Source organism: Excalfactoria chinensis, chromosome 1 (assembly GCF_039878825.1).
Source record: "Excalfactoria chinensis isolate bCotChi1 chromosome 1, bCotChi1.hap2, whole genome shotgun sequence".
Taxonomy (NCBI): Eukaryota; Metazoa; Chordata; class Aves; order Galliformes; family Phasianidae; genus Excalfactoria; species Excalfactoria chinensis.
The window spans coordinates 144,988,521-145,014,713 of record NC_092825.1 but is presented as its reverse complement, the minus strand read 5'-3'; the positions used below and the strand labels follow the sequence as shown (position 1 = coordinate 145,014,713).

Here is a 26,193-nt window from a genome sequence, read left to right as displayed (position 1 = left end):
GGTTGAACCACAGTGCTCAGAGCCACACAACCGTTCACTCACCCTCTTCCTACCCAGTGGGATAAGAGAATTGGAAACAAATTGAACTTGTGGGTTGAGATAAAAAGTACTAAAAAGAGAAACAAGGAACTGCCCACCAACAGATGCTCTGCCAGCAATGCAACATCTCACCCCCTGCCTACTGACATCTAGCTAATCCCCAAGCAGCAGCCAGCTCTGGCCAAGAGCCCACATTTTTACGGCCTTCCACATGCTGTCATGTGGTATGGAAGAACAACCCTTGGCCTAATTCATGCGCCTGTCCTGGCTCCATCCCATATGCTGCCCTGTGCCATTATGGCAGCAGTTCTTCCCTGCCAGCTGGCCCAGCCTAGCCAGTGCTCCCATCACTCAGCAAAACCAAACATCAGTGAGCTATCAGTACTGTTTCAGCTGAAACAAGAACAAGAAGTCGGTACCTTGTTGAAAAATGAGAATGAAATACAAGAAGATTCTTTCTTGGTTTCAGAGTACTCCACAATTACCAAAGAATGTGGTATCCATTTCTTTCCATCTGAATTTGCGATAGAAATGCAGATATATAACAGAAAGTTTATGATGATGCTTAATACCCAGTTTCGGTAATAAGAAAGATCTTGATATATTTCAGCAAAGCCTTTGACACTGTCTCCCACAGTATTCTCCTGCAGAAGCTGGCAGCCTGTGGCTTGGATGGGTACACTCTTGGCTGGGTAAGGAGCTGGCTGGAGGGCCAGGCTCAGAGAGTGGTGGTAAATGGAGTTAAATCCAGCTGGCGACTGATCACGAGTGGTGTTCCCCAGGAGTCGGTGCTGGGGCCTGTCCTCTTCAATATCTTTATTGATGACCTCGCTGAGGGCATTGAGTGCACCCTCAGTAAGTTCGCAGATGACACTAAATTGGCTGGGAGTGTGGATCTGCCTGGGGATAGCGAGGCCCTACAGAGGGATCTAAACAGGCTGGAGAGCTGGGCTGAAGTCAATGGGATGACGTTCAACGAGACCAAATGCCGAGTCCTGCACTTCGGCCACAACAACCCCAGGCAGCGCTATAGGCTTGGGGCGGAGTGGCTGGAGGACTGTGTGGAGGAAATGGACCTGGGGGTACTGATTGATGCACGGCTGAACATGAGCCGACAGTGCGCCCGGGTGGCCAAGAAGGCCAACAGCATCCTGGCTTGTATCAAGAATGGTGTGCTGAGCAGGACTAAGGAAGTCATCCTGCCACTGTACTCGGCATGGGTAAGGCCTCACCTCGAGTACTGTGTCCAGTTTTGGGCACCTCAGCATAAGAAAGATATGGAAGTACTGGAGCAGGTACAGAGAAGGGCTCATTAAGGGCTTGGAGAATCAGCCCTACGAGGAGAGGCTAAGGAAGCTGGGGCTGTTTAGTCTGAGGAAGAGGAGGCTGAGGGGAGACCTTATTGCCGTCTTCCAGTACCTGAAAGGTTCTTACAGTGAGAGTGGGGCAGCTCTCTTCTCACTAGTGACAAGTGACAGGACAAAGGGAAATGGCCTCAAGTTGCACCAGGGCAAGTTCAGGTTGGATATTAGGAAGAACTTCTTTACAGAAAGGGTAGTTAGGTACTGGAATAGGCTCCCCAGGGAGGTGGTTGAATCGCCATCCCTGGATGTGTTTAAGAGCCGTTTGGATGTGGTACTCAGGGATATGATTTAGCAGAGGTTTTTTAGAGATGGGGTACTGGTTAGGCTGCGGTTGGACTTGATGATCTTCAAGGTCTTTTCCAACCTGGGTAATTCTATGATTCTATGATATATACTCTAAAAATATGAAATGAGTAGATGGCAATGGCAAGTTTTCCATAAAACAGATGTATTCATGATGAATCATGGAGTCACAGAATCATAGAATAGCTTGAGTTGGAAAGGACGTCAAGGATCATCAAGTTCAAATCCCCTTACCACAGGCAGGGCTGCCAGCCTCCAGAACTAGTACTAGATCAGGTTGTCCAGGGTCCCATCCAATCCTTGAATGCCTCCAGGGATGGGGCATCCACAGCCTCTTCCAGTGCCTCACCACTCTCTCTGTGAAGAACTTCTCCCTGACATCCAATCTAAACCTTCACTCCTTGAGCTTAAAACCATTCCTCCTTGTCCTATCACTATGAACCCAAGTAAAAAGTTGATTCCCCTCCATTTTATATTTTTTTAAATATTAAAAAGCTGCAATTAATTAGGTCTGGTCTCACAGCCTTCTCTTCTCTGGGCTGAACAAGCCCAGCTCTGTTAGCCTGTCTTTGTAGGAGTGGTGCTCCAGACCTCTAATCATCTTTGTGGCCCTCCCTCTGGACTGTCTCCAACAGCTCCACATCTTTCTTGTACTGGGGACTCCAGACCTGGATGTAATACTCCCAGATGGTGCCTCACAAAGGCAGAGTAGAGAGGGACAATCACCTCCCTGTCCCTGATGGCCATCTCTCTTCTGATGGAGCCCAGGATACCATTTGGCCTTCCAAGCTGCAAGAGTGCACTGCTGGCTCATGTTCAGTTTTTCACAGGACAATGAAACTAAATACGTTTTTAAGGACCGTCAGTTCTGCGTGTGTCATCTTTCAGCATGAAATCTCTACTGGGGGGGGATTAATATACATATTTTTAAATAAAGAAAACAGTTGAAGTTTGGATTATAAATAGTAGACTGAAAAGATATACAAAAAAAAAAAAAAAAGAACCAGATTCTGCTTCCATTTGCCAAACATAGACTTGAGATAATTTCCTGACCTGGTATCTTCATAATTAGATAGGCCTACCACCCTCATTCACGAAGAAGTCACATCCAGAAGGGCTTCAAACCATCATACAATTTCTTTGCATTAATGCAAATAACTAATTTCCATTAATTGAACTGAAAAGTCATTTTAAGAATTTAGCTGGTTATTTTTTTGTTGTTGTTGTTTGTTTGTTTTTTGTTTTGTTTTTTAAAAGTAACATTCTGGACACCACCATTTTAGAACTTTGTTTACTTAAGATAAGGTCTGGAAACTAGATTTTACATACATATTAGTCGTCTATAAGTACACACATATTTACATATAGATACAGACACATACAAACACTTGAATATAGTCCATGTTTCAAAATTGGTTTTTACAAGTTGGCCTTCCAGACATACAAAAATGTCAGAAATGCCAAAAACATCTCTTAAATTCTGAAAAAAAAAAAAAAAAAAGTGCGATTTATATTATTTCAAATATCTCATTTCATTAAAAAAGGTTTAACTAGGCTAAAAATAAAAACACCTGAGTTGATACATTACAGGAATCACCCCAGTTATACTGCACAAGTTCAAAAACAAAATGAAAAAATACCAACCAACTTTAAATGTGACAGTTGAGACATAGGAAGGCATTAAAGGTTCTTACAGCAAACTTTAAGAACTTTAGGACTGAGAAAGCTTCAGAAATGAGAGAAGACCCAGAAAAACAACATTTTTTTCTGTAAAAAAAAAAAAAAAAAAAAAAAAAAGGAATGGAAAACAAAGATGCAGATTACCAAACATTTACAACTTAAAAAAAAAAGAAAGAAAGAAAGAAAGAAAGAAAGAAAGAAAGAAAGAAAGAAAGAAAGAAAGAAAGAAAGAAAGAAAGAAAGAAAGAAAGAAAGAAAGAAAGAAAGAAAGAAAGAAAGAAAGAAAGAAAGAAAGAAAGAAAGAAAGAAAGAAAGAAAGAAAAAAGTCAACATATAAATTCAACATATAAATGTGTTCTCTTTCTCCTCAGGTAACAAAATTCTAACAAGAAGAAAGGCAGAAGCCACTTTGTGCATTTCTTTGAAAAGAGAGATTGAGTGCATGGAAGAGGTAAGGTGGGAGTATCAGCTTTTTCCACCCTAGCCAATAAGGAAGACCAAATACCTTTGTGCTTGTCCCGCTTATGCTTTAGCTGTGCTGGATGGGGTCTGATTCTGGCTAGAGCCTGTTCTCGATGGTTCATAAAAATAGGACCAGGAAATACAAGGGGGCCTGAGGAGAAACATTTTGCACATGCATAGAAAAGCTCACAAAATGAAAACAGTGTGTTAAATAAAATTCAAATTAAAATCAATAGAAAAAAAAATATAATAAACTTGTTTATCTAAATTCAGAAGATCCTAATAAAAATAAAATGATTACTTCTTGACAATAAAACCATGATATTATTGAAAGAAACAGTGAATATCCCACAGTAACAGCTTAGCCTGAATTAGTAACTATGCAACTGTATTCCAAGTAATGGAAAGGCAGACTCATAATGATAATAAATACACACTACTGTCATTAATGAGTTAGAAATTAATTATCATGCCTTACATTCTAAAATAATACTTTTAAAACTGCTAATTTGGAATAATATCACCCTATTAACACTAAATTTAAAATAAACAGCACAACCATATAACCATTTGTCATTATCACGCTTAAATTTCATTTATTATCATAAAGGAAATAGCAATCCAAAATTATTTGTTTCATATAGAAAATTATTCAAATCATAAGATTGTTTTCTGATCTTACCAATTTATTCTTGATTACTTCCCATCTATATAAAGGTCACATCTTTAAGAGAACATTCACATTTGAAGAAAGCAGTAATGTGTTTATTTAACATTTTCTCCAAATTTAAAAATCAAGATGTAAGCACTGCTGAAGATGATTCTATGCGCATCACAGGAAAGCAGTTTTTTGCTTCAATTTGTATTTTCTGGTCTGATTTAAAGGTTAAAACAATCTACCATCAAGAATTTCCTTTGAAGCATCTCCCACTTCTGGTAGTCTGACATTCAGTGGAAATCATGAGCAACTAATACGTCTACCACTATTCCTCGTCTCCAAACCCAGTCCATAAAAAGACTTTTAAAAGAAAAACAAAACAACAAAATCCCAAACCAGGCTTTGTAACACATTTTGAATGTCTTATGTGAAACTTCAAAAACTAAATGCACTTTCTTAGAATCATAGAATCATAGAATTATCCAGGTTGGAAAAGACCTTGAAGATCATCAAGTCCAACCGCAGCCTAACCAGTACCCCATCTCTAAGAAAAAAAAAAAAAAAAAAACCAAAAAAAACCAAAAAAAACCCAACCTCTGCTAAATCATATCCCTGAGTACCACATCCAAACGGCTCTTAAACACATCCAGGGATGGCGATTCAACCACCTCCCTGGGGAGCCCATTCCAGTACCTAACTACCCTTTCTGTAAAGAAGTTCTTCCTAATATCCAACCTAAACTTGCCCTGGCGCAACTTGAGGCCATTTCCCCTCGTCCTGTCACTTGTCACTAGTGAGAAGAGACCTGCCCCACTCTCACTGTAAGAACCTTTCAGGTACTGGAAGACGGCAATAAGGTCTCCCCTCAGTCTCCTCTTCCTCAGGCTAAACAGCCCCAGCTTCCTTAGCCTCTCCTCATAGGGCTGATTCTCCAAGCCCTTCACGAGCCTCGTTGCCCTTCTCTGGACCTGCTCCAGTACCTCCATATCTTTCTTGTGCTGAGGTGCCCAAAACTGGACACAGTACTCGAGGTGAGGCCTCACCAATGCCGAGTACAGGGGCAGGAGGACTTCCTTAGTCCTGCTCAGCACACCATTCTTGATACAAGCCAGGATGCCGTTGGCCTTCTTGGCCACCCGGGCACACTTTCTTCATCCCCAAGATCATCAATACTGTATTTTCTTAGCTAATCTTTATTGACAAATTAATTTAGGCTAACTTTCCATTAATGCCCACTGTCTCAAGTTTCCTGCTGTTCACTTTGATCCATCAGATCTTTAAGTGTCTTAAAAATCATCTACTGCATTTCCTACTAGCTTTAAGTTTCCTACACATGCTATCTAATATTAAACAAACAAACAAACAAAAAAACCCACAATATTTGTGTATGCTTTTACATACAGCACAGATTTTTGTTTCAGTTCTACCATGCTTAGGTGGACTCTCTTCCTCCTAGTTCAATTAGAACAGGTTCAGTTCATAATAAAGAACTAACTCCTAATGATCAAGGATCATCACTTGATTTACCATCACAGAGATTCTTCCCTCAATTGTCTAGGTTTTTTTCTAGTTTTTTTTTTTTTGTTTGTTTGTTTGTTTCACAGTTTCCTCTTAATCAGGACTTCTGTCTAACAGGTATATAATACTACCCCATATTTTCAGTTAACATTTTTTGTAAAGATTACCTTCTGCCAGGTCACTTGCTATGCTTAGCATCTGACTTCCTAGTGCTTAAATTCACAGAAAAATGTTATCATTTTTCCTTTTTCCAAGTTGGAGGGGAGATGCAGATGCAGAAGAGTCAAGGAAGGGGAAAAAGAAATGACAGGCACGTTATGAAAGCTAGGAAAGTTTGAAGGATAGAAGATACAGAGCTAAACTTGATGAATAGCAGGAGAAACTAGACTGGAGTTTTAAAATGATGGCAATGGAAGATATGGAGTTGCTTAATACTCAGTTTCCAATGAAATGAAAAGTTTGTGAAATAGAGAATGGATCTAATAGGATGACAAAAGTGAAACTCAGATAACATTTGTCAAATATATACATATTTATCGATATATATATATAATTTTTATGTATACATATATATATATATATCCAAGAAATGCAAAGAGGGTGGGTTGAAGCATTTAAGTCTTCGCGGATAATCAAACAGAAAACATCATCTCCAGATAATTTAGGCAAAATATTCCATAGTACCAGAAAACACTTGAATAACATACAGCCCAGAGGACAATATGCATCACTGAAGGAATTCTTTGGCATTGTGGTGTTATGAGCCGATGTGGCAGGAAAAAAAAGAGAACTAAAGGAGGTCAGAAGGCATTGAAGCATGCTAGGGTGAGCAAAACAATTATATGAAATTTGCAAGACAGAGAATACTGGGGATGCATTAAATAATGGCAGCTCCAGCATACAGCTACCACACTGCTGCCTACAATTGCCAAGCCATGTTCCCTTAGTCAATATGGCTCTTTAACAGCGTTTGAATCTTCTGACCAAAGCAGAATTTATCTTTGCTTCTAGATATTCCTATATTCTCCACATTCCCTTTAATCAGCTGAAGAACTCAATTTCTTAATTATTTGTATCAAACCCATGTAAGAAAATGTTATAACTGCAAACCGAGAATGAGAATAGGAAACATCTACATATTGATTACATTATGAAGCCTGCATGTTCAGTCATGAGTTGTGAAGTACCTCCTCCACTCCAAACTAATATGGGAAACAAACCACAAGTACTATTCACAAAGATCCTATCTGCTTTCTACTTACATACAAGGTTTTCTGTATAAAGGGAGCAAAGTTTAGGTACTATTAACTACTCTGGTGTAACATTGTAGCCACACATCCCATGCCTTTATTTTGTTAAAAAGGCAGAAAAATATTTGAAAAACTCTTCTAGAAGTCTCTAATGTAGACCTACAAGAGAAATAATAACCTATTACTCTGTTATTTTTAGTAGCTCAGGTTACAGACATAATGGGAGTCACTAAAAGACTTCAGTGTTGCTATTTTAAATCAGTTGCTATAGATGTAAATGATATTCATTTTATAGAAAGTTTTTCTACAGCTGTCAAATCAAACATCCCAAACTAGAAGCATTAAGATTAGCTTTCACCCGTACCTCCCAGTGTATTCAACGGATCCAGGCCTTTCAAAATGAACTCTGTCTGGCATTGAATTAAGATCTTACATACATGTATGTGCTTCTGCATTCTAGTCAATCTTAGCAGTTAGGCAGAGCTTCCACAGTTTTCTGTTTAAATATGATTTAAGTATATTTAATTTCTTCTAGTATCTCTCCCTACACAATTGCTTTTTGGCTGGCTGTGATTACAAACAACTGGAATCAATTATTTCAAATGGCTATATGATATAGACCAATACAGTGAAGTTAGTAGGTTACCTGGAAACACAGTACACAATTATGTAATCAGAAGTTGCTTCAGAAAGTACTGCTTTACACGAACACTAAAAATTAAGACTGTACAGGCAGTCTTTATTCTGCTGTTACCTAACTCATCAGTGTTGTTTCACAGTTTATGTTCTATTAAACACAGCAGCTTTTCTGTACATTGTTAGTAACTGATTCCGAGGTTGGATGGTACATTCCACTGTAATATTTATTTCTGGGTGCTTGAATACTTGTATGAGAAAAAACAGATAATTTTATATATATATTTATATATATGGAGACAAATTCTTAATATAGAATAAAAACAGCTCAACAGCAGGCAAATTTAAAAGGCAATCAAAAAACAAAACAGGCTACATGCTTTAAGGTACAAGAAATCAACAACAACAAAAAAAACAGAACACAACATCTTAATATTCCTAACAAGGCAGGGATAATTGATTAAGGTACACATTTCTTTGAAACTTTTTTTCAGATAAGTAGCATCTCCCTGCAGAAATAGTTATTGTACAGTGACACTGTATAAAGTTAAGGTTAATTTTTGTTTTACTGCCCATTGCTAAGCTTGCTTCTTTTGTTCAAAACACTGGAAGTAATAACAGATTACATTTCTCTTCCTGTGTTCTCAAAGAACATTAGTCTACTGGAACTTAATTGATATATAAAGCAAATAGGGAAGAAAAATCTTTATAACTTTTTAAAGGAGAAAAATACAGACAAGCCAATATGAGTGTACAGGACAATTTGACAAGTGGTAAAAATTAAACAGCAGTTGTGTTCATAATTTTAATTTAGGTACTTTCTCTTTTCTGAATACTTCACAGTTTACATGTTGTTATACAACACGTAAGTAAAACTAAAACACTGGATATAAAACAATATTCTAATCAAGTCTGAGACAAATCTGAGTTCTGAAACTATATTCATAAACTACAAATATTTTGTCTTTATTGATAATCATCATCCCTTTCAGACAGAAGTCACCAAGTATACCATCTAGTATACTTATGTAATTTTCAGATCTATATCTTCTGGTAATCGAGGGCAAACATATACAACTTCCTCCTGAAAGCTTCCTTAAAAACAAAGTCACGAATGAGTTTGATATAACTTTCTACTTAAAGTTTTTAAGAAACTCAGAAACAAGTATAACTTCCGGGTCTTGAAAGCATCAGCATAATCATTTAATTAAATCTATGGAAAGAAGCTGCACAAATTTTAAATAAAGAATACTGCATATGAATAAGACAGCTCTGTTGTATATTTAAGTGCATGTTCAGCAATGAACAAAGAATGCCATTGCTGACGAATGCATTTTAAATAATAGTATTTAAATATTTGGGCAACCAATGAAAAACTAATTACTGAAATAACTGGATTAGCTACACTTCAGAATAATCTAAAATAGCTCAAATGCAGACAGCCTTAGTATTTTCTCAATGCACAACAGTTTTAACTAAAGTAATGAATATTCTTTTTTTTTCTTTTTTTTTTTTTTAATTGTTATTCCAAGTAGAATAAGATTGAGAGAAAATATTTTCTCCTTTCTGTATTGGCATCAAAAGCAAAAACCTTGGTTAATTACCCACAAAATTTGCATCTCAACAATGATCATCTACAGCTTTTCAGGTTGTAAAACCTTTTGCACATATAAATAAATATCTGATAAACATTTAAATGTTCCCAGTGTCTCTCAAGAAAGAGAAGAATGACATAAGAGTTCTCAAGAATAGCACTACTCTTTCCCTCAACTCATGGAAAACTACACCATCTGGAAGACTTAACAAAGCTCCGAACTTTTCATCTGGTAATACCTGACTGTATAAATCAGGATTTCTCCTAAGTATTTGTGATAAAATATTCTCAGCTTTAGAACATAAGCCATTCAGAAAAGGAGATTAATCTGCACTCTTTAGCTAGACATACCCACCACCTCCAGTATCCACAGAGGCACCGAATTAGAATGCTCTTTCACACAGATAATATAGGTGCATGCAACAAGCTGGCCAACAACAACTTAAGTACAGTCCCTCTAGACCCTCTCACACAGACAGTAAAAATACATGGATCATCTGAAACACAGTTAGATCCAGAATATCTTTGTTTAAGAGACAGCACACAAAGTGGACAAGCTGTGCTGGTTCTATTTACAACCACAGAAATGGAAACACAGTGAAATGTTGTCACGGAGCACTGGAACAGGCTGCCCAGGGAGGTGGTGGAGTCTCCTTCTCTGGAGATATTCAAGACCCGCCTGGACGCCTACCTGTGCGACGTGGTGTAGGGAGCCTGCTTTGGCAGGGGGGTTGGACTCGATGATCTCTAGAGGTCCCTTCCAACCCCTACAATTCTGTGATTCTGTGATTCTACTCTGATCTTTTGTTCCAACTTTACCCCTCCAAGTGAAAATTTTCTTTCCAGCTCTGTTATCAACACCTTTCTAAGACACTTCAGCACTGTTAACTGTCCCTAGTAATTAACACAACAGTATGCAGTCAGAAGAATAAAAGCTTCCCTTACTACCCCTCAAAGATGAAAACAATTGCAAAGATTCAAAGAAGAACAAATATTCTGTCCTTCTCTACATCCATAGTTTCTTTCTTCTCCATTGCTCCTTACTCACAATAAAGCTAGTAATTTCTTGAAGGCAAATGAAATAAAGCCATAAATTGCCCCACAATGTTTGATAGCTTGAACTCCAGGAAACAAGTAACAAGTTCAAATCACAATGCACACTTGATATCTTGGGGGTAAAAAAAAAAAAAAAAACAACAACAACAACAACAACAACAAACAAACAAAAACAGTAGCAAATTCTGTAAAGGCATTATTTTTAAAAATTTATATCAGACATTAGTGACATAATCAAAACTGTATTTGCTAAAACAGCAGAAGCTTATGCAGCACAAGATTTCAACACTGCTGCTCCTCCTTTCAGTACACAAGAATGTCACCAACCACATCAGCATACTTCACTAAAATATCAGTTCTATCAGACTAAAGTCTCTCTACTTGAATTATTTACCAGATTAAGACTCCAAAATATTTAAAACAAGATCAGCACTTAAGAACACCGTCTGTATAAAATACCAACAATAATTCCTGACATAGATATTACACAAAACAAGCAAATTTTGAAATGCTCCAGTGTTTTTCATCTGTTTTAATTCAGTCAATACACTGGATTGCTTTGGGCAACTTAAGTATAGAAAATTTCATTTTCTAAAACAGGAAATGTTGCTAAGTACAGTAACTGTAGAAATTCATTAATGAACTAGAATAATTTATAATAAATTCATACTATAGATAGTGAGCAATGTACAATCTTGCAGGTATTTTAACTTTCTACAGAAAGTCAGTTTAAGCATTTAGATTAAAAATAAAAAGCTACTATTTAATTGCAAATCAGCAAAAAAGTAATTTAAAAGCATTGGAAGAGGTTGCAGAGTCTCCTTAAAAGAGAAATTCAGGACCCATCTGGACACCATCTGGACACCTACCCATGTGACCTATTGTAGGGATCCTGCTTTAGAATAGGGTTTGGACTTGATAGTATCTTGAGATACCTTCCAACCCCTGCAAATTCGTGATTCTGCAGTTCATATAAAACATTGCTTTTCTCCACTTAACTTTTAATGAACTTTGACAAACATATAGATTTTCACAATTTTTCAAAAGCAGGCTATTTAACAAATTATTTTTTTAGGTTCTGATTTTTGTTTAGTTAATGTACTCATCAACTTATGCATAGTCAGTTAATTCCCAATCTTAGAACCTAGACTAAGTTTGCTTAAACAGTTCAAGCCTCTCATAAAGTCACTTACCCCTTCCTTCTTCCAGTCTGTGTCTCCTGTTTACACGCTGCCGCTTTTCTTCTTGCCGTAACTGTAGGTGTTCTTCAATATTAACTCCAGGAACTGGGACAGCTACATAGGTTAAGAAAACAATACACTTAATTTTCTTTTGAAATTGTTATGAAAGAAATAAACCTTAACAGTTTTAGTAAATGGAAACTGAAGCCTACTTACTACTAGTCCTTCATATAGTTCTTGTGCAATACTTAGAGAAGGACAAAGGAGATGAGCAAATATTTGTTGTAGGCATTAGTGGGGATTCGGGCTGTGATGTGGCAGGATCCCCCTGCTCCGTCCCCTACCTTGTGATGTAAATTGGACGCGCATTTCACCCGTATGCTCAAAGGGCATAGAAGAAGTAATTGAAGTATATAAGGTGCTAACTGTGCCAAAATAAATGCCATTTTTGCTATCCACCATAGTGGTGTCAGTGTGGCTGATGGCCCTGGCGAGGTCAGAAGACAGCTTAAGGGCAGGGGGTGGCTGAACCATAGGAGAACAGGGCAACAAATATTATCAAGAGTTTCAAGTCTTACTTATCCTGATTTTCAGATTTTTACAAATCTGCCACAGTTCCTACTTCACTGAATAGCATTTAGTACTTTCTCTCTATAAATATTGCAGACTAGCATGGATCTCAGTTTTTCCCCAGAAAGTTTCAGTAAGGATTATTAATAAACCATAAAGACAAAGCAATAATAAACAAACATAAAATATGACATAAACAATATTTTGAAATATAACTGAGGTACATATTAAAAGTATTTTAAATAAATCCTTAAATACTTTACCACATATGCTATGTGCTCAGTAAATACCATTCAATTACTTTAATATATGCATACATCTTTACATAAATCCTGACATTTACCCAACTAGGTGTATATACATATCCTGCTCTTGATATCAAATAAAAAACTGCATCTTGAAGCACTCTCACCTTTCCCCAGGAAAATATGTCTCAATCAATTCAATGTCCTACCTTCAAACTATGGCAGGCAAAACATAGGGCCAAGAGGTGTCTATCCTGCTAAAAATGGAGTTAATAAAGCAGAAGAAAGTACAAAAAACTTAACTCCCTGGCTTAGTTTCAACTGGGATTGAGTTGTTTTCTTTAGAGTGTCTGGTATGATGCTACATTTTTAGTTCCAGGAGAAAAACAATGTTGATAACACACTGATATTTAAGGTTGCTAATAAGCAGTTTTGTATAGAGCCAAGGCTGGGAAGGAACAGAATTAAGACAGTTGACCCAAACTGGCAAAGGTATATTCCATACAATATGACACCATGCAAAAGGAGTTTTGAAGGGAGTGGTAGTTCATCTCTCTGTCTTCTGCTGCTCAGGGAAACTAGCTGGTCACTGCAACCATTTGGGGGGTGGTGAGCAATTGCTTGTGAATCACTTGTTACATACATTTGTGTACACACACACACATATATGTATATATATATACACACACACTTATATACATACATACACACACATTTATATATATATAGTCACAAGTATTGTCCTTTTCTCTAGCTTAATATATAAGCTATATGTCAACTCATGAGCTCTACTTTGCTTTTCTTGATTCTCTCCTACCACTCACTGGGAAGAGATTAGAGTAAGCAAACAACTGTGTGGTGCTGAGCCACCAGCTAGTTTAAACCACAACAGCCAATTTGGTGCCCAACATGGGGCTCAAAGGGTTGAGAGAACAGCAGATCAGACCAGAGCGCATTAAAACAGTCTGTTGTGGTAGTTTGATAATTGCTGGTTATGATGTTGATTTTTTCCCTACTTCTGATGTAACTATATTTTAAAGCTTACTGCTTATTTCCCCTGCTGTGCTATTTGTCATCCCTGGGGGTTGGATTAAAGTTTTTATTTTGCTAGGCTCTGTGGTCTTATATCATGATAAAGCTGACAGCAGAGAAACTAATGCTTTGCACATATTCGGCACTGCAGTCGTCTTTGGGTTTAGGGAACCATAATGTTGATACTATTAGTAATTACATTCTGATTTGTCTCCTCAGGGATCCCAGCTATGGAAGAGATTAGGGAAGACAATTTCCATCAGTTCCTCAGCCTCCCTTTCACTTCTCCTTCTTCCTGTAGAGCACAAGAGCTAATTATAATAGTTCTTGAGAATTCTGAATATCCGTGAGATGTTCAAACCGGTGTGCCCCTATTACAACGTGTCATGAATGTGTTTCAGATTATGTTTAAGATTAAAGAATTATTTAAGAACATCACACAGAGATGTGCCCTAAGGCAGGATGGAGTGGGATGGGCAGGTGCCTAGGGCAGTGGGTGCCCCCAGTACTTTGCAACTGCACCTCTGAACAGCTACAGAATACTGAAAAACTAGCAGAATATTTGGAAAAAGTCTGCTGTCGCTCTGGCAATCCTAAAGAGACACAAAATCACTGCAGCATGCCAGGGCCTGACATGTGTCTATTAAGCTCTGTTCAAAAACTTTCAGCATCCTCCAGGGAAAAAGAATACTTCTGGATCTGATGACAATGCAACGGACTCTCCAATTCCTGCAGCAGCTCCAATTTTTGCAACAGGCTCTGTAGCTGTTCTGAGCATTGCAACAGACCCTGACATCACTCCAACCCTTGCAATGTGCCCTGTGGTTGCTCCTGCTATGGGTCCTGTGGGTGTTCCACATATTGCATGGAACATTCATGCATGAGAATAGAGCTAGTAAGCAGTGCTGCTGCTGTCACATTCACTGTCAGTGCAGTACAGCATAAACCTACTTCTGTAACCTGAAGGGGTCCTTGGAATTAGAATAACTTATTGTGGGAATCATTTCCAGTTTCTATTTAGCTTTTACATGATAACAAAAAAAAAAAAAAAAAATCCTGTGCTCAAAGAATAGTGTAGGATCTTCTATGCCTAGTTTTCTGAGGGAAAAAATATATATATAGTTGAGATGAACAAACATTTTAACTCAACTATGTGACTGCTTTATAGTGATTTTCTATATCAGATACTACTTCCACTAAGCTTTATGGCCTGTATGGAAGGGAAGGGAAGTTGAGCCTAACAAAGTCTCCCCAAACCTCTAAATGTCCAGCTCTAAGTACAGAGAATGTAATATTAAAATCTTGTGATAACAGACTTCAGAAAAAAGTGAGACAAGGTGCTGTTCAACAGGTTGCGAAAAGATATAGTTTAAGCCCCATCTCTGGAGATAGTCAAAGCCAGTCTGGATCATGCTCTGAGCCACTTGATGTAGCTGTAAATATGCCTGTTCACAGTAGGGGAGCTGGACCAGATAACCTTTACAGGTCCTTTCCAACTGTAAGGATTCTGTGTTTTATGTCTCTTTACACACAGTGTGATTTCATGTGTCTTTACATGGGAAGTGATTTCCATAATCCTGGCAACATACTTTATTCAGAATTTTCTGACAGAAGAAAAAGAAATGCTCAAGAAACAGTATTTCCCAACTTTTCTTTGTCTGCAAAAACACTGAAATACCGTTGGGCTATGAAAAATGGGCAAGTGAAACAGCATTCTAACCATACAGGTAAAAATGGCACACTCATGCCTGCAGTAATGCAAAGTTTAAAATGTTCCACAATTCCACTTTTCCACAGTACTAGAAAATAAATAAATCTGCCTGATGAGCTATATTTATATATTTGAACACTAACATATTAGAATGATCACGTAAGTCTGGAAGTTCAATAATTTGCTTCCAAGGAAGGAACTGCATTAGTTAAGATACAACTTTTATTTAAAGATTTCAAACAGAAGTATCAAAAAAACCCCCAAAAAATAGTAATAAAAAAAAAATAAAAACACCTCAACTGGAAATAAAAAGTGTACTAAGTAAGAAAATGAAAAGACATCTTAAAATTTTGTACCACTTACCTAGTAAGAGATCTAAAGGTATCATCTCTTTTACAGCATCAAGGATTCCTCTTTGCCTTGCCTCTTGGCCATCCAGTTCTCTAGCACATGCCTTGCAGCATCCACATACAGCACAGCCCGACTCACCTGAGCCACAGCCACAGATTCTGCATCAAACAGAGTTGCTTTATCAATGCCTTTTATTTTCTTGCATCAATAATACCTTGGTAATTAAAACATACATGTCCACAGATAGAATAAACTTCTAATTCTTCCCCTGATAAACAGATAGCATAGCTACTTCATATTCTAGATGCTGTTGCATGGTGCCTGGGAACATACACTGACAATACACATCCAAACTTACTTCTCAGCATTAACTTTTTTTCAATTACTTAAATGCACAGTATGGGAAAATGTGGAGATGTTTTTTGATGGAATCGGGCCCCATGATTTGATGCAGCTGAAGATGAGCAACCCAGTATACCAAGAGGCTACTTGAACTGACCCAGATGGAAGTTAATGAAGAAGTCTGACAACAGTCAATCCGAACTGGATGCCAAGGGGAGTAATTGGGTCTCAGCTGTGTTTGTTTAGCATTATAAGAATGTACACCTTGCTGTGTGGGGGGGAAAGTTTTGTTTTCTTTGGTTTTGCATAATGAAGCTGGAAGACAGATATCACTAAGTTAGTGCCAGCCTGTTATTCTGTCTACCTAGCCACAGGTGCTTTGGGAGCTGTCTCCTTCTCCATTCACCCTGATTGTTGGCGTCAACAGGAAAATACATACGAGGAAATGGTCAGCATATGCAGTGCAAAGCTGTGGCTCTTTATGCAGCTCAACTCTTTAGTAACAGATAAAAGCAAATAGAATAGAAAGATAAAAATTGTTGTAGGACAAAAAGGTTATCCCAAAGCCCTATCTACAGAACAGAACATGTTGAGTTGAAAAGGACCTATAAAGATCATCAATTCCAATGTCTGATCACTCCAAGGCTAACCAAAAGTTAGAGCTTATTAGGAGTGCTGCCCAAATGCCTCCTGAACACTGACAGGTGTGAAACATCAACCACCTTGCTACAAAGCCTGTTTCACTGTTTAACCACTCACACAGTAAAAAATTTTCCCTAATGTCCAGCCTAAATTGCCTCTGGCTCAGCTTTGTGCCATTTCTCTCACATTCTATCACTGGTCTCCAGGGAGAAGAGCTTGGCTTTCTGCTAGGGGAGTTGTAGAGAGCAGTGAGGTCGCCTTCTTCTTCTCCAAGTGTTCACAGTCTCCCCTCATAGGACATGCTTTCCAGACCTTTTATGAGCTTTGTTGCTCTCCTTAACATCCTTTTGATACTGTGCCCAGATCTGTACAGTATTCAAACTGAGGTCACAACAATGCTAAGTACAACAGGAGAAATATCTCTTCTGACCACCTGGCTATGAGGTTTGCCTTCTTAGATCTCCAGGCACACAGTTGGCTCATATTGTGCCTGCAGTCAACCAGCACCCCAAGGACCTTTCTGCAAGACTGCTCACTAATCACTCTTCTCCCAGTCTGCTCCTGTGTCTGGCATTATCCTGTCCCAGGTGCAGTATCCAGAATTTACCTTTGGTGAATTTCATATCATTGTTGATTTTCCAATGCTCCACTCTATCTAGGTCTTTCTAACTTCTCCAGAGAATCAACAGCACTTCCCAGTTTTGTAAACATGCTAGGGATGCATCCAAACTCCTGCATCCAAAATCACCGATAGAAATATTGAACAGAACTGGCCAGAGAACTGAGCCCTGTGGAACAATGCTAGTGACTGGCTGTCAACCAGATGCAGTCTCATTCACTAAAAACCTCTGAGTTTTATAGTTCAGTCAGTTCACCACTAAGTGTAACATGAATCTATTAAACTCCAACTATCCAAAAAGGTGCTACAAGGAACCATTATCAAAAAGACTTACTAAAATCTAGAAAGGTTATGTTCACTGCCTATCCTTCAATCACTAAGCCACTGACCTTATCATAGAAGATCAAATTACTAAGACAGGCTTTTCTCTTCATGAATTCACATTGACTGTGCCTGATAATAGCTCTGTTCTATAAATGCCATTCAAGAGATATGTCTGTCACAAGACAGACTATGTTACTGCCGATACTCAACTGCTTTCAGTAAAACAAAAAATATCCTACAGAATATAAAAAATGCATTTAGAATTAAATAACATCTAACCACTACAAGCTATTTACAGATTAAGCGTTGTAAATTTATATGTGCTTTCTGATTTCAAACGCGCATACCCATTTTCAAATTTAATGTTTGAAGAAAACAAGTTTTGCCTGTTCAATATTTCCATATATTTGCTTACCCTCCAGGAACTCTGTCAGGACGCCCACTACTAACACAGCTAGCTCCATAGCCTGTGCAGTCTCCACATACAGTGCACACCATGCACTGTTCCAGCTTCCATTTATGCATGCCTGGAGGGCACATCATGGATTTCTCATCTTTTTCATCCAGTTCCTCTTCTAGATCTTCATCCATTGCTGTTGCCATGTTCTCAACTCCAAAGCCTAATGCAGACAGTGAAACAAGAAACAGCTGTTTTCTGAGCTCAGTAGTAACCAATGAAGAAGATTTGAAGAACGCTCACAAATCAGATTTTAAATGGAATAAGTAACTTGATTCACATTCTTATTTGGCACAATTAAATTTCTGAAATCTATCCAAGCTTGGGCTGGGGCTCATATTTAAGTTTCACAACAAAAGGAAAAACATTTTTATTCTGTATACAAGTAACAGGTCATTTATTTATCAGTCATAAAATATTCCAGTTCTACAAAAGTAAAGGACAAATCTGTCATATCTGTATTTTGGAGCAAGGGATACATTCAGATGTATGCAGAAAGATGTTGACTTGAATTCATACACTGTTTATTCAAACAAAACAGACACTAGATGAAATGAGAACAATGGCAAAACTTTTTTTTTTGTTACTAGGACAAATGCACATAGTATGACAAAGAGTCACAAGGTCTTGTTTTATTAGTTTGCTTTAAAGAAAACCTTTTTCACCAGTAAAACAGAAGTAATTATTTTACACAGCTAAGTGTACTAGTACACACAAAATTCCAAATGCCCAAGAGATGAAGTAAAAGCATTTACGCATGTTTGTTTTTTCTGTTGTTGTTTTGTTGTGTTTTTTCTTTTTGTTGTTTTTTTTTTGTTTGTTTGTTTTTGAAAGCAGAATTCTTAAGCTTTAGATTCAGAACTACATTTTAGATAAAATACTTAGTTATTTTTTTGCTTGCAATATTTTTCAGCACACTAAACAAAAGGGAAAACCTAGGTTCCTTACCTTTCCCTCCCTGGCTCATGGAGCCTGTATCTCGTCCACATTGTCCTTTATTATTTACGCCAAATGTCCAAACTTCTCCATTCTTCATTAGCACACAGGTGTGAGCTTTCCCCATGGCTACTTGAGTCACAAAATGGCCTTTCAAATCTGTTACTAAACCTATATGACACAGATCAGTTGAGTGGTAGATTGCATTTTCTACCTGAGATGAAAACTCCCATAATATAACATAATTGCTAATGAACACTGACAATTTTTAAATTAATAGTAAGGTAGAAGAATAACTGATAGACAAAACAAGTGCTACAGTAGGAAGTGAAAAGAGAGTTAGCCATACATTTTGTGCCCTCCAAAAAGAGAAAAGTCAAAAACAGTTCATAAAAACAATTCTAAGAGAGTCGTAATAATCACTCTGAATTTTATTTCTTTAGAAAAATTACCTAAATTGATATGTACTGGATCACAGTCAAATTTCTCTGCAGAGTTGTAGGGAAACATGTAAGGTCCAGTTTCCTTCATGCCTTGTTCATAATATGTCTCATTTCTGACTTCACTGAGTGGCTGTCTAATGTGCAACTAATATATAAATACAACTGAAACTAACATACATATACAACTGATATAAGTATATAAATAATGCATTTTTTCCCCCTTTGTGCAAACAGTCTCCAGTGATCCTACATACATATATTTAATGTAACTTAAGGAAACTCTCTTGTCTTTCTGTCCTTCTGATATATGTCTGAATCAGCAGAAATTCAGAAATCTATTAGGAGAGTAAGAAATACAAACATAATCTCCACAGGATAGAGCTTTCAGGACTAATTTAAATTACTCTATTTTAAGAACAAATATTAGCTTACTTGTACTATCAGAGTAAATTGCATCTTTTCCAAACATGTAGAGTTCTCCATCTTTTGAAATTACAGAACTGCTTCCATTATTGCAAGCTGTAGATATCACAATCTTTCCTTCCATTTTGATGATTTTTTTAGGTTTATACGGTTTTGACTGCCGTCTGCTTTTTGCTTTAAATAAATAAATCACAAGTTATTATAAAAAAAAACCAAAACAAATCAAAACAAACAAACAAACAAAAACAAACAACAAAAGACCACTGAGGACACAATATAATTTGTTTTATAACTATTAACTAAAAAGTAATAAAAGCATTGATTGTTTGCACTCTATCCTTAAACAAAACAGTAAAAACACAGCTAAAGAACAGAACAAACAACTAACAGCTATTACTGACTGTCAGTTTGCATCCATATCAGACAACTTAAATGCTGAGCTACCGACTATCTACAGAAAACAGGCACATACACTCTGCAGACCAAAACACAATCACCTTGCCCAGCTTTAAAAGAAATTAGAAAAAAAATGTAGTTTGTGCACTTCATTCTGAGCCAACTTAGAGAATAATAAAGAGAACCAGATCAGTATGAACAGCATTAAAATTTTAAAAGAACTGAAAGAGACCTTGACCAGTATCCTGATCTTATACTCTAGTACAAAGATCTAATGCTAAGACCCACTTCAACTTCACTAACATAAAAAAAAAACAGCATCAGCAATTTACTCCAAAGTACTTAACTACTGATTTATCTGAAATTGAATGTTAATTTAATATATAAGAACAAGATACAATTATATTACAGATAACTTCCAAATAACTGCTAGAAGAAATCTTGAAATTTCTGCTTGTAAATGTTTTTTTTCTGAAATCTTCTTGCCTAAGATGATTAGATCTCTTAAATTTACTCAAGGGTTACTGAAGAAGTATGATTTTGTCCCCACACATCTTTCAGCAGGTTTGCATTTAAGACTGTTCAGGTTTACTGTGGTTGATAATGTTTGACATCCATCATACAAGAGCAATACAACTAACATCCTGTACACAGAGTACATTAATGGGGTAAATTTTAAACTCAATGACACTTAAGGTAATTGGAAAGTGTTACTGAAATACAATATCCAATTTTTGCTTGAAAGCATAAAAGGACTCCTCAGTGCAGGAGAGATGCGGACCTGTTAGAGCACGTCCAGAGAAGAGCCACAGAAATGATACAAGAGATTGAACACTACTCCTAAGAGGACAGGCTGAGGGAGCTGTGGCAATTACTTTGATAGGAACACTTTTTTGAATGGTGTATTAATCATTTATCTGTTACCTAAGATACTTCTACTGACAGCATGCTTCCATGTTCTTGGAAAGTTTCAACATTCCTTTCAAATGAAAAAGTGGTCAGTAGGCTTTTATCATCTCCTAATCATGAAAACATTGCACATACTTGATTCGCCATCTTCTCCTTTACTAGCAGAACCTGTGAAGAATATACTTCCATCATCTGCAACAAGTAAGGCATGTGAACCATCGTGTCCAACGGAGAACTGAATAATCTTTGGAGATTTTGTGATGGGTAGCTCAACCCATTTTCCTGCTGAAGGACCACCTTGTTTGATTCCGAGGCTCTGGTATTTACCAGTATAATAAATCTAGGAAAAAATGGTTTATCATTTTCAGTTATGCCACAATATTTCCCCGTACATCATTTTAAAATCTGCACTGTTTTTAAAAACTGACTTTCAAAATGTACAGAACTTTTCCTGATATTCTAGACCTATGAAATTTTATTTAATGGAGGAAGCATCCTGATCTCATTTTACTTCCTTTGAAGTGTGCTATCTATTCTGCTATAGTTATTTTTCATATTCATTTGGTTTGATAATTTAGATACATAAAATGCTTAGTATGTCTTTTTAAAGCTTATTTTCAGTAAAGTGATTACATGAACAGTAATATAACACAATATTTTACTTGAACAAATATAAAACCAGTTATATGGACAAAAAAAAAAAGCTTCCCCTAGAACTATGCCACTCAAAAGTACTTAGGAAATGCGTGTATTAACCTATGTGAACACTTACAAACATCTTTCATTAGGTCATGCTTAAACAGCCAACTTAAACAGATGAAAAGCAGGAAGTACATTTTCAGTACCTTTCCACTAGCAGTCCTCATAAGTGCAAACTCTCTTCCAGCACCAAGGACAGCTGACTCCTCATCAAACCCTGTACCTGTGCAAGGAAGATCACAGTTAACCAGTTTCACTAGGCAGTTTCACAGAACAGTTTATGGACCTAACTCCACCAGGGAGTGTTTGTCAAAACAAAAGTTCTAAACAAAGTTACAAGAGAAACAAACTTTTGCTGCCACAACTAGGCTTACTGAGCTATATGTACTGGAGCTGTCCAAAGAGGAAAAAAGCACTAGCATAAGAGCAACTGCACCTGGTCAGACAAAAGGTCCATATGCCCAAACATTCTTTTGTTCTGTCAAAACCAAACAGCTGAACTAACAAAAGAACTAAGCAAATGTCAATTTCTCTAAACTACCTTCTGAGACACCAGGAGTTCTACATCTCAATAATTCTGATAGTGATTTTGTTTCCAGATATGTTAGTAAATTTGCATTTGTTCCAATGAATCCAGGCAGCAGTCCTTATAAATTCTGTAAACTTTGACCCAGAGCAAGTTCTGTAACTTAACTACATGTTATATGAGCCCTATGATCAAGTCTAAGCTTCAAATAATGTTATACTTACTATAAACTAAAGGGAAATAATGGAAAATTGCAGACAGCACTGTAGACAAAAAGACTGTAGTTCAAAATGAGTGCATGGCTTACTATGAGTGAGTGTTTAAGCTTCTTCAAAAATTTATGATTCTTCTCATTTATAATGGAGTTATATTTTCCTTCACATAATAAAGACAAACAAAGGGAGGGGCAGAGTTTCAATCTTCTTATTTTAATTATTAGTTTGTAATTAACCTTCAAATAAAAGAACTTACTGATAATGTGCAAGTCTTTCTCCAGATCGAACAATGAGATGCCACAGGCATGTAAGCATTTTCTTGCAAGCTTAAGCTGAAGTTCTTGTTGCAGCACTGGCTCAGTACTTGTCGCAAATATTCGCACTACAAAGCCGTCCTGCAATAAATAAAATACTTTCGCTTTATACCGTGATTTACTCTTCACAGGCTAAGTCCATCAGTATAATACTATATCAGATTTAATTATCATCAGATACACAGACAAAGTAGCATTTAGTATAGAGGGACCAAAAAAAACAAAAGGCAAACAGGATGAACTGAGGAAAAGTATCTGCCACGACAAAATAGTTGAATGTACCATGAAAACAGTGATTTGCTACAGAAATAAGTAGTTCTGAACCTTACCACAGAAATTTTGCTTTTACAATTATGTCTTTTTTCCAAAAACAGCAATTAAGTTGTTCTTAAAACTTATCTGAAAAATTACATTCCATCTCAAATCAAAATTGTATGAATATAAAAAACATAAATGGCATCTTCTCATGACTTCTAGATATGTAGACTTCTTCCTTAGTTGAGTTAGCCAAGAAAAAGCGAAATAATAAACAAAAAGTTATACATTTTATAAAATAAGGAATAAGGTGAGAAGTAAAAATCATTTTCCCATTGTATGTAACACTTACATCTCTAGATGCTGCTATTTGATTAACATATTCTCCATCAGTGAAGAGGATATTCTGCCCTTCAGTATGACAATCTGTGAGAGATGAAGCGCATTGCACCAGTTAGCATTAACCTACAGACACTGTTCTCTCCTTCTGTTTAATTCACTCTAACTATAACTCGACTATAAGAATTTTAGTTTGTACAGAGAGAAATCATACTGCTCCATCAAGGTTTTATTTTACACTAAGATCTCCTCTCTCTAACTAATTATTAAATATATTATTCTTCTGTCTATTTACAAGTTACCGAAGTTCATTCCACTGTGTGAAAAGTAAGGGTTTCCCTAATATTTAACTTCAGAATATGTTAGTATTTACATTTAAGTGACAATCTAAATTTTTATAACAGAGATACATTTCAGTCTTGCTGAGTGTTGGTCTTTCATTAGTCATTCCCATGCCCCACAGAGGTTTTTTTTTTAAAGTACGGATCATTATCTGTAAGAAAACTTTACTCAGACCAACATAAGGAACCTGCTGAAATAAATGAAACAGAGAATCAAGCTTCTCACCATTTATCTAATTTTTCAATTGTTTGTAGCTTTTGCCAAACTCTTAGCTGAAAATTCAGTGCTTTTTGAAAAACTGTAAGATGTATACTTGCATGTAACATCCATTTATTGAAAACAGGTCAGTCATTTTCAAGGAAAAAAAAAAAAAAGGTATGGAAAGAATTCTGCCCATATTAAAAGGTAAAAAAGAAAAAGTATACCCTTATACCATCTCTTCTCTTCCTGTTCTGCTGATGGAGCTACTAATAAAAATAGCATGACTGCATGATTTGTAAGGTGTTTCCTACATAGATTACACACAGGAAAGACGCCTCTTCCAAAAACACCTTATAACAGCTATTTTATGTTCTACATACATGCAGCATATCTAAATTTTTTTGTCAAGGGTTATTTACTACTTCCTGCTATACTGCCTAGTCTAATAGGATAATCTTACAAGGAGTATGTGTTCGATGACATACTCTAATTCTTATACCTTGAAGCAACAGACCAAAAGCATAACACACACAGGTATAAAACGCATTTAAGTAGCGAGTAAAACTGAAAATGATAACCACACTGAAGTTTGAAATATTGCAGTCTCAAAACTAAGCTCAGATTTAACGACTAATCACATTATTAATTCTCTATGCTGCAATGTGATATTAGTGATATAATAAAGAAAGCTGTCAATAACTTGAAGGGAAGTTCCAAAAATAACCTAACTGACATTTCTGAAAGGCTATTATTAGATATCTTAAAGGTGAGTATTAAGATCTCTTGAATACATAATTGTCAAGGAAATGCAATATTCTGGCCATTGCTGGTTTCATATTACATTTTTTGAAATAATTTAGCTTGGTAACAGAAGGCACTGGGGAGACCTCACTGTGGCCTTCCAGTACTTGAAGGGAGTGTATCAACAAGAAAGAGAATGGCTGTTTATGAGGGTGGACAGTGACAGGACAAGAGGGAATGGTTTTGAACTGAGACAGGGGAAGTTTAGGTTAGATATTAGGAGGAAGTTTTTCACTCAGAGAGTGGTGACACATTGGAACAGGCTGCCCAAGGAGGTTGTGGATTCCCCATTCAAGGTGAAACTGGATGTGGCCCTGGGCAGCCTGGTCTAGTGGCTGGCGACCCTGTACATAGCAAGGGGGTTGAAACTAGATGATCATTGTGGTCCTTTTCAAGCTAGGCCATTCTAGGATTCTAAGGTCCAAGATATTCCTGTGCAATTTTAACAATGAAAACATGGAACATATAATAACTTATTCAGCTGAACACAGCAACCTTTCTCTAAGGTATGTAGTAAGTGTTACTGTTGATGAAACAGTCAAGATGAAAGCCTCCTCTGTACATTCAAGTCCTACCTAGCAAATCTCAGAATTTGGGGATTCTTGTAAGGTATTTCTATTGGAAAGACAGATTGTGAGCTCAGGGAAAGCATATGAAGTTTGGCAAAAGCATTTCTTAGATGTAAGAATATTGACACAGTCTGATAGTTCCAGATATATTTTTAGATTTGCTACATCATCTATTAGAATGGAAACACTAGCCTTTAAATGAGCCCGTAGTTTCAAGAAACTTTTGAATCCTACCATCCGAGAAAAGAGTTCATGTTTCATAGTTAACAAAATTTTTTTCAGGTCACATGACTTCGGACTAGGATCAACTCCTAATCACATTCCCTAATCTTTTTCTCATTTCTTTACAAATAAATGTGAATATCTTATTTAAGTGTATTATGACTGGTCAGGGTATTTGAATCAGATTAACTCCAGATGGAGCTACATCCAAATAACATACCAACTTGGAGGAAAGACTTGGATCCCTATCAGCATTCAGTTGTTATCAAGGTAAGTACCCTCTAGTTCTATCTGGTGTGATTTTTCAAAGCTACAGAACATGCTACAAGTCATTAATATGGTTAGAGTGAGACAGCAATAAATATTTAGAGTTTTCTATATAGTTCTAAGTTATGTATGTAACTCCAAGTGGAAATACAGTCCTGTAAAACAATTTGTCAGGTCCTTGAATATCACTCGCTCAAATTTCCTATGTAGCTCCAAAAAGACCGTGTTGCATAGACTAGATTCTACATTAATCCTTTGTTTTAAAAATTTTTTTGTTTTTTTATAAATACAAAAGATCAGAG

At 36.8% G+C, this 26,193-nt stretch overlaps 1 protein-coding gene across 3 annotated transcripts in view; it reads right to left on the bottom strand.

The window, feature by feature from the left end:
* The window catches only part of MYCBP2 (MYC binding protein 2), a 184,362-nt gene that overhangs the window by 110,763 nt on the left and 47,406 nt on the right, over nt 1-26,193 (bottom strand). For 2 of the 3 annotated variants that reach the window (XM_072353261.1, XM_072353271.1), the window contains exons 9-18: nt 23,503-23,576; nt 22,838-22,976; nt 21,987-22,063; nt 21,277-21,481; nt 19,846-20,010; nt 18,983-19,141; nt 17,993-18,197; nt 15,663-15,808; nt 11,754-11,855; nt 3,892-3,999 (exon numbers count right to left, since the gene is read on the bottom strand). In XM_072353261.1, coding sequence (XP_072209362.1) covers nt 3,892-3,999; nt 11,754-11,855; nt 15,663-15,808; nt 17,993-18,197; nt 18,983-19,141; nt 19,846-20,010; nt 21,277-21,481; nt 21,987-22,063; nt 22,838-22,976; nt 23,503-23,576 — 1,380 coding nt within the window. The remainder of the gene's footprint in view (nt 1-3,891; nt 4,000-11,753; nt 11,856-15,662; nt 15,809-17,992; nt 18,198-18,982; nt 19,142-19,845; nt 20,011-21,276; nt 21,482-21,986; nt 22,064-22,837; nt 22,977-23,502; nt 23,577-26,193) is intronic. The other variant, XM_072353253.1, reaches the window with a different exon arrangement.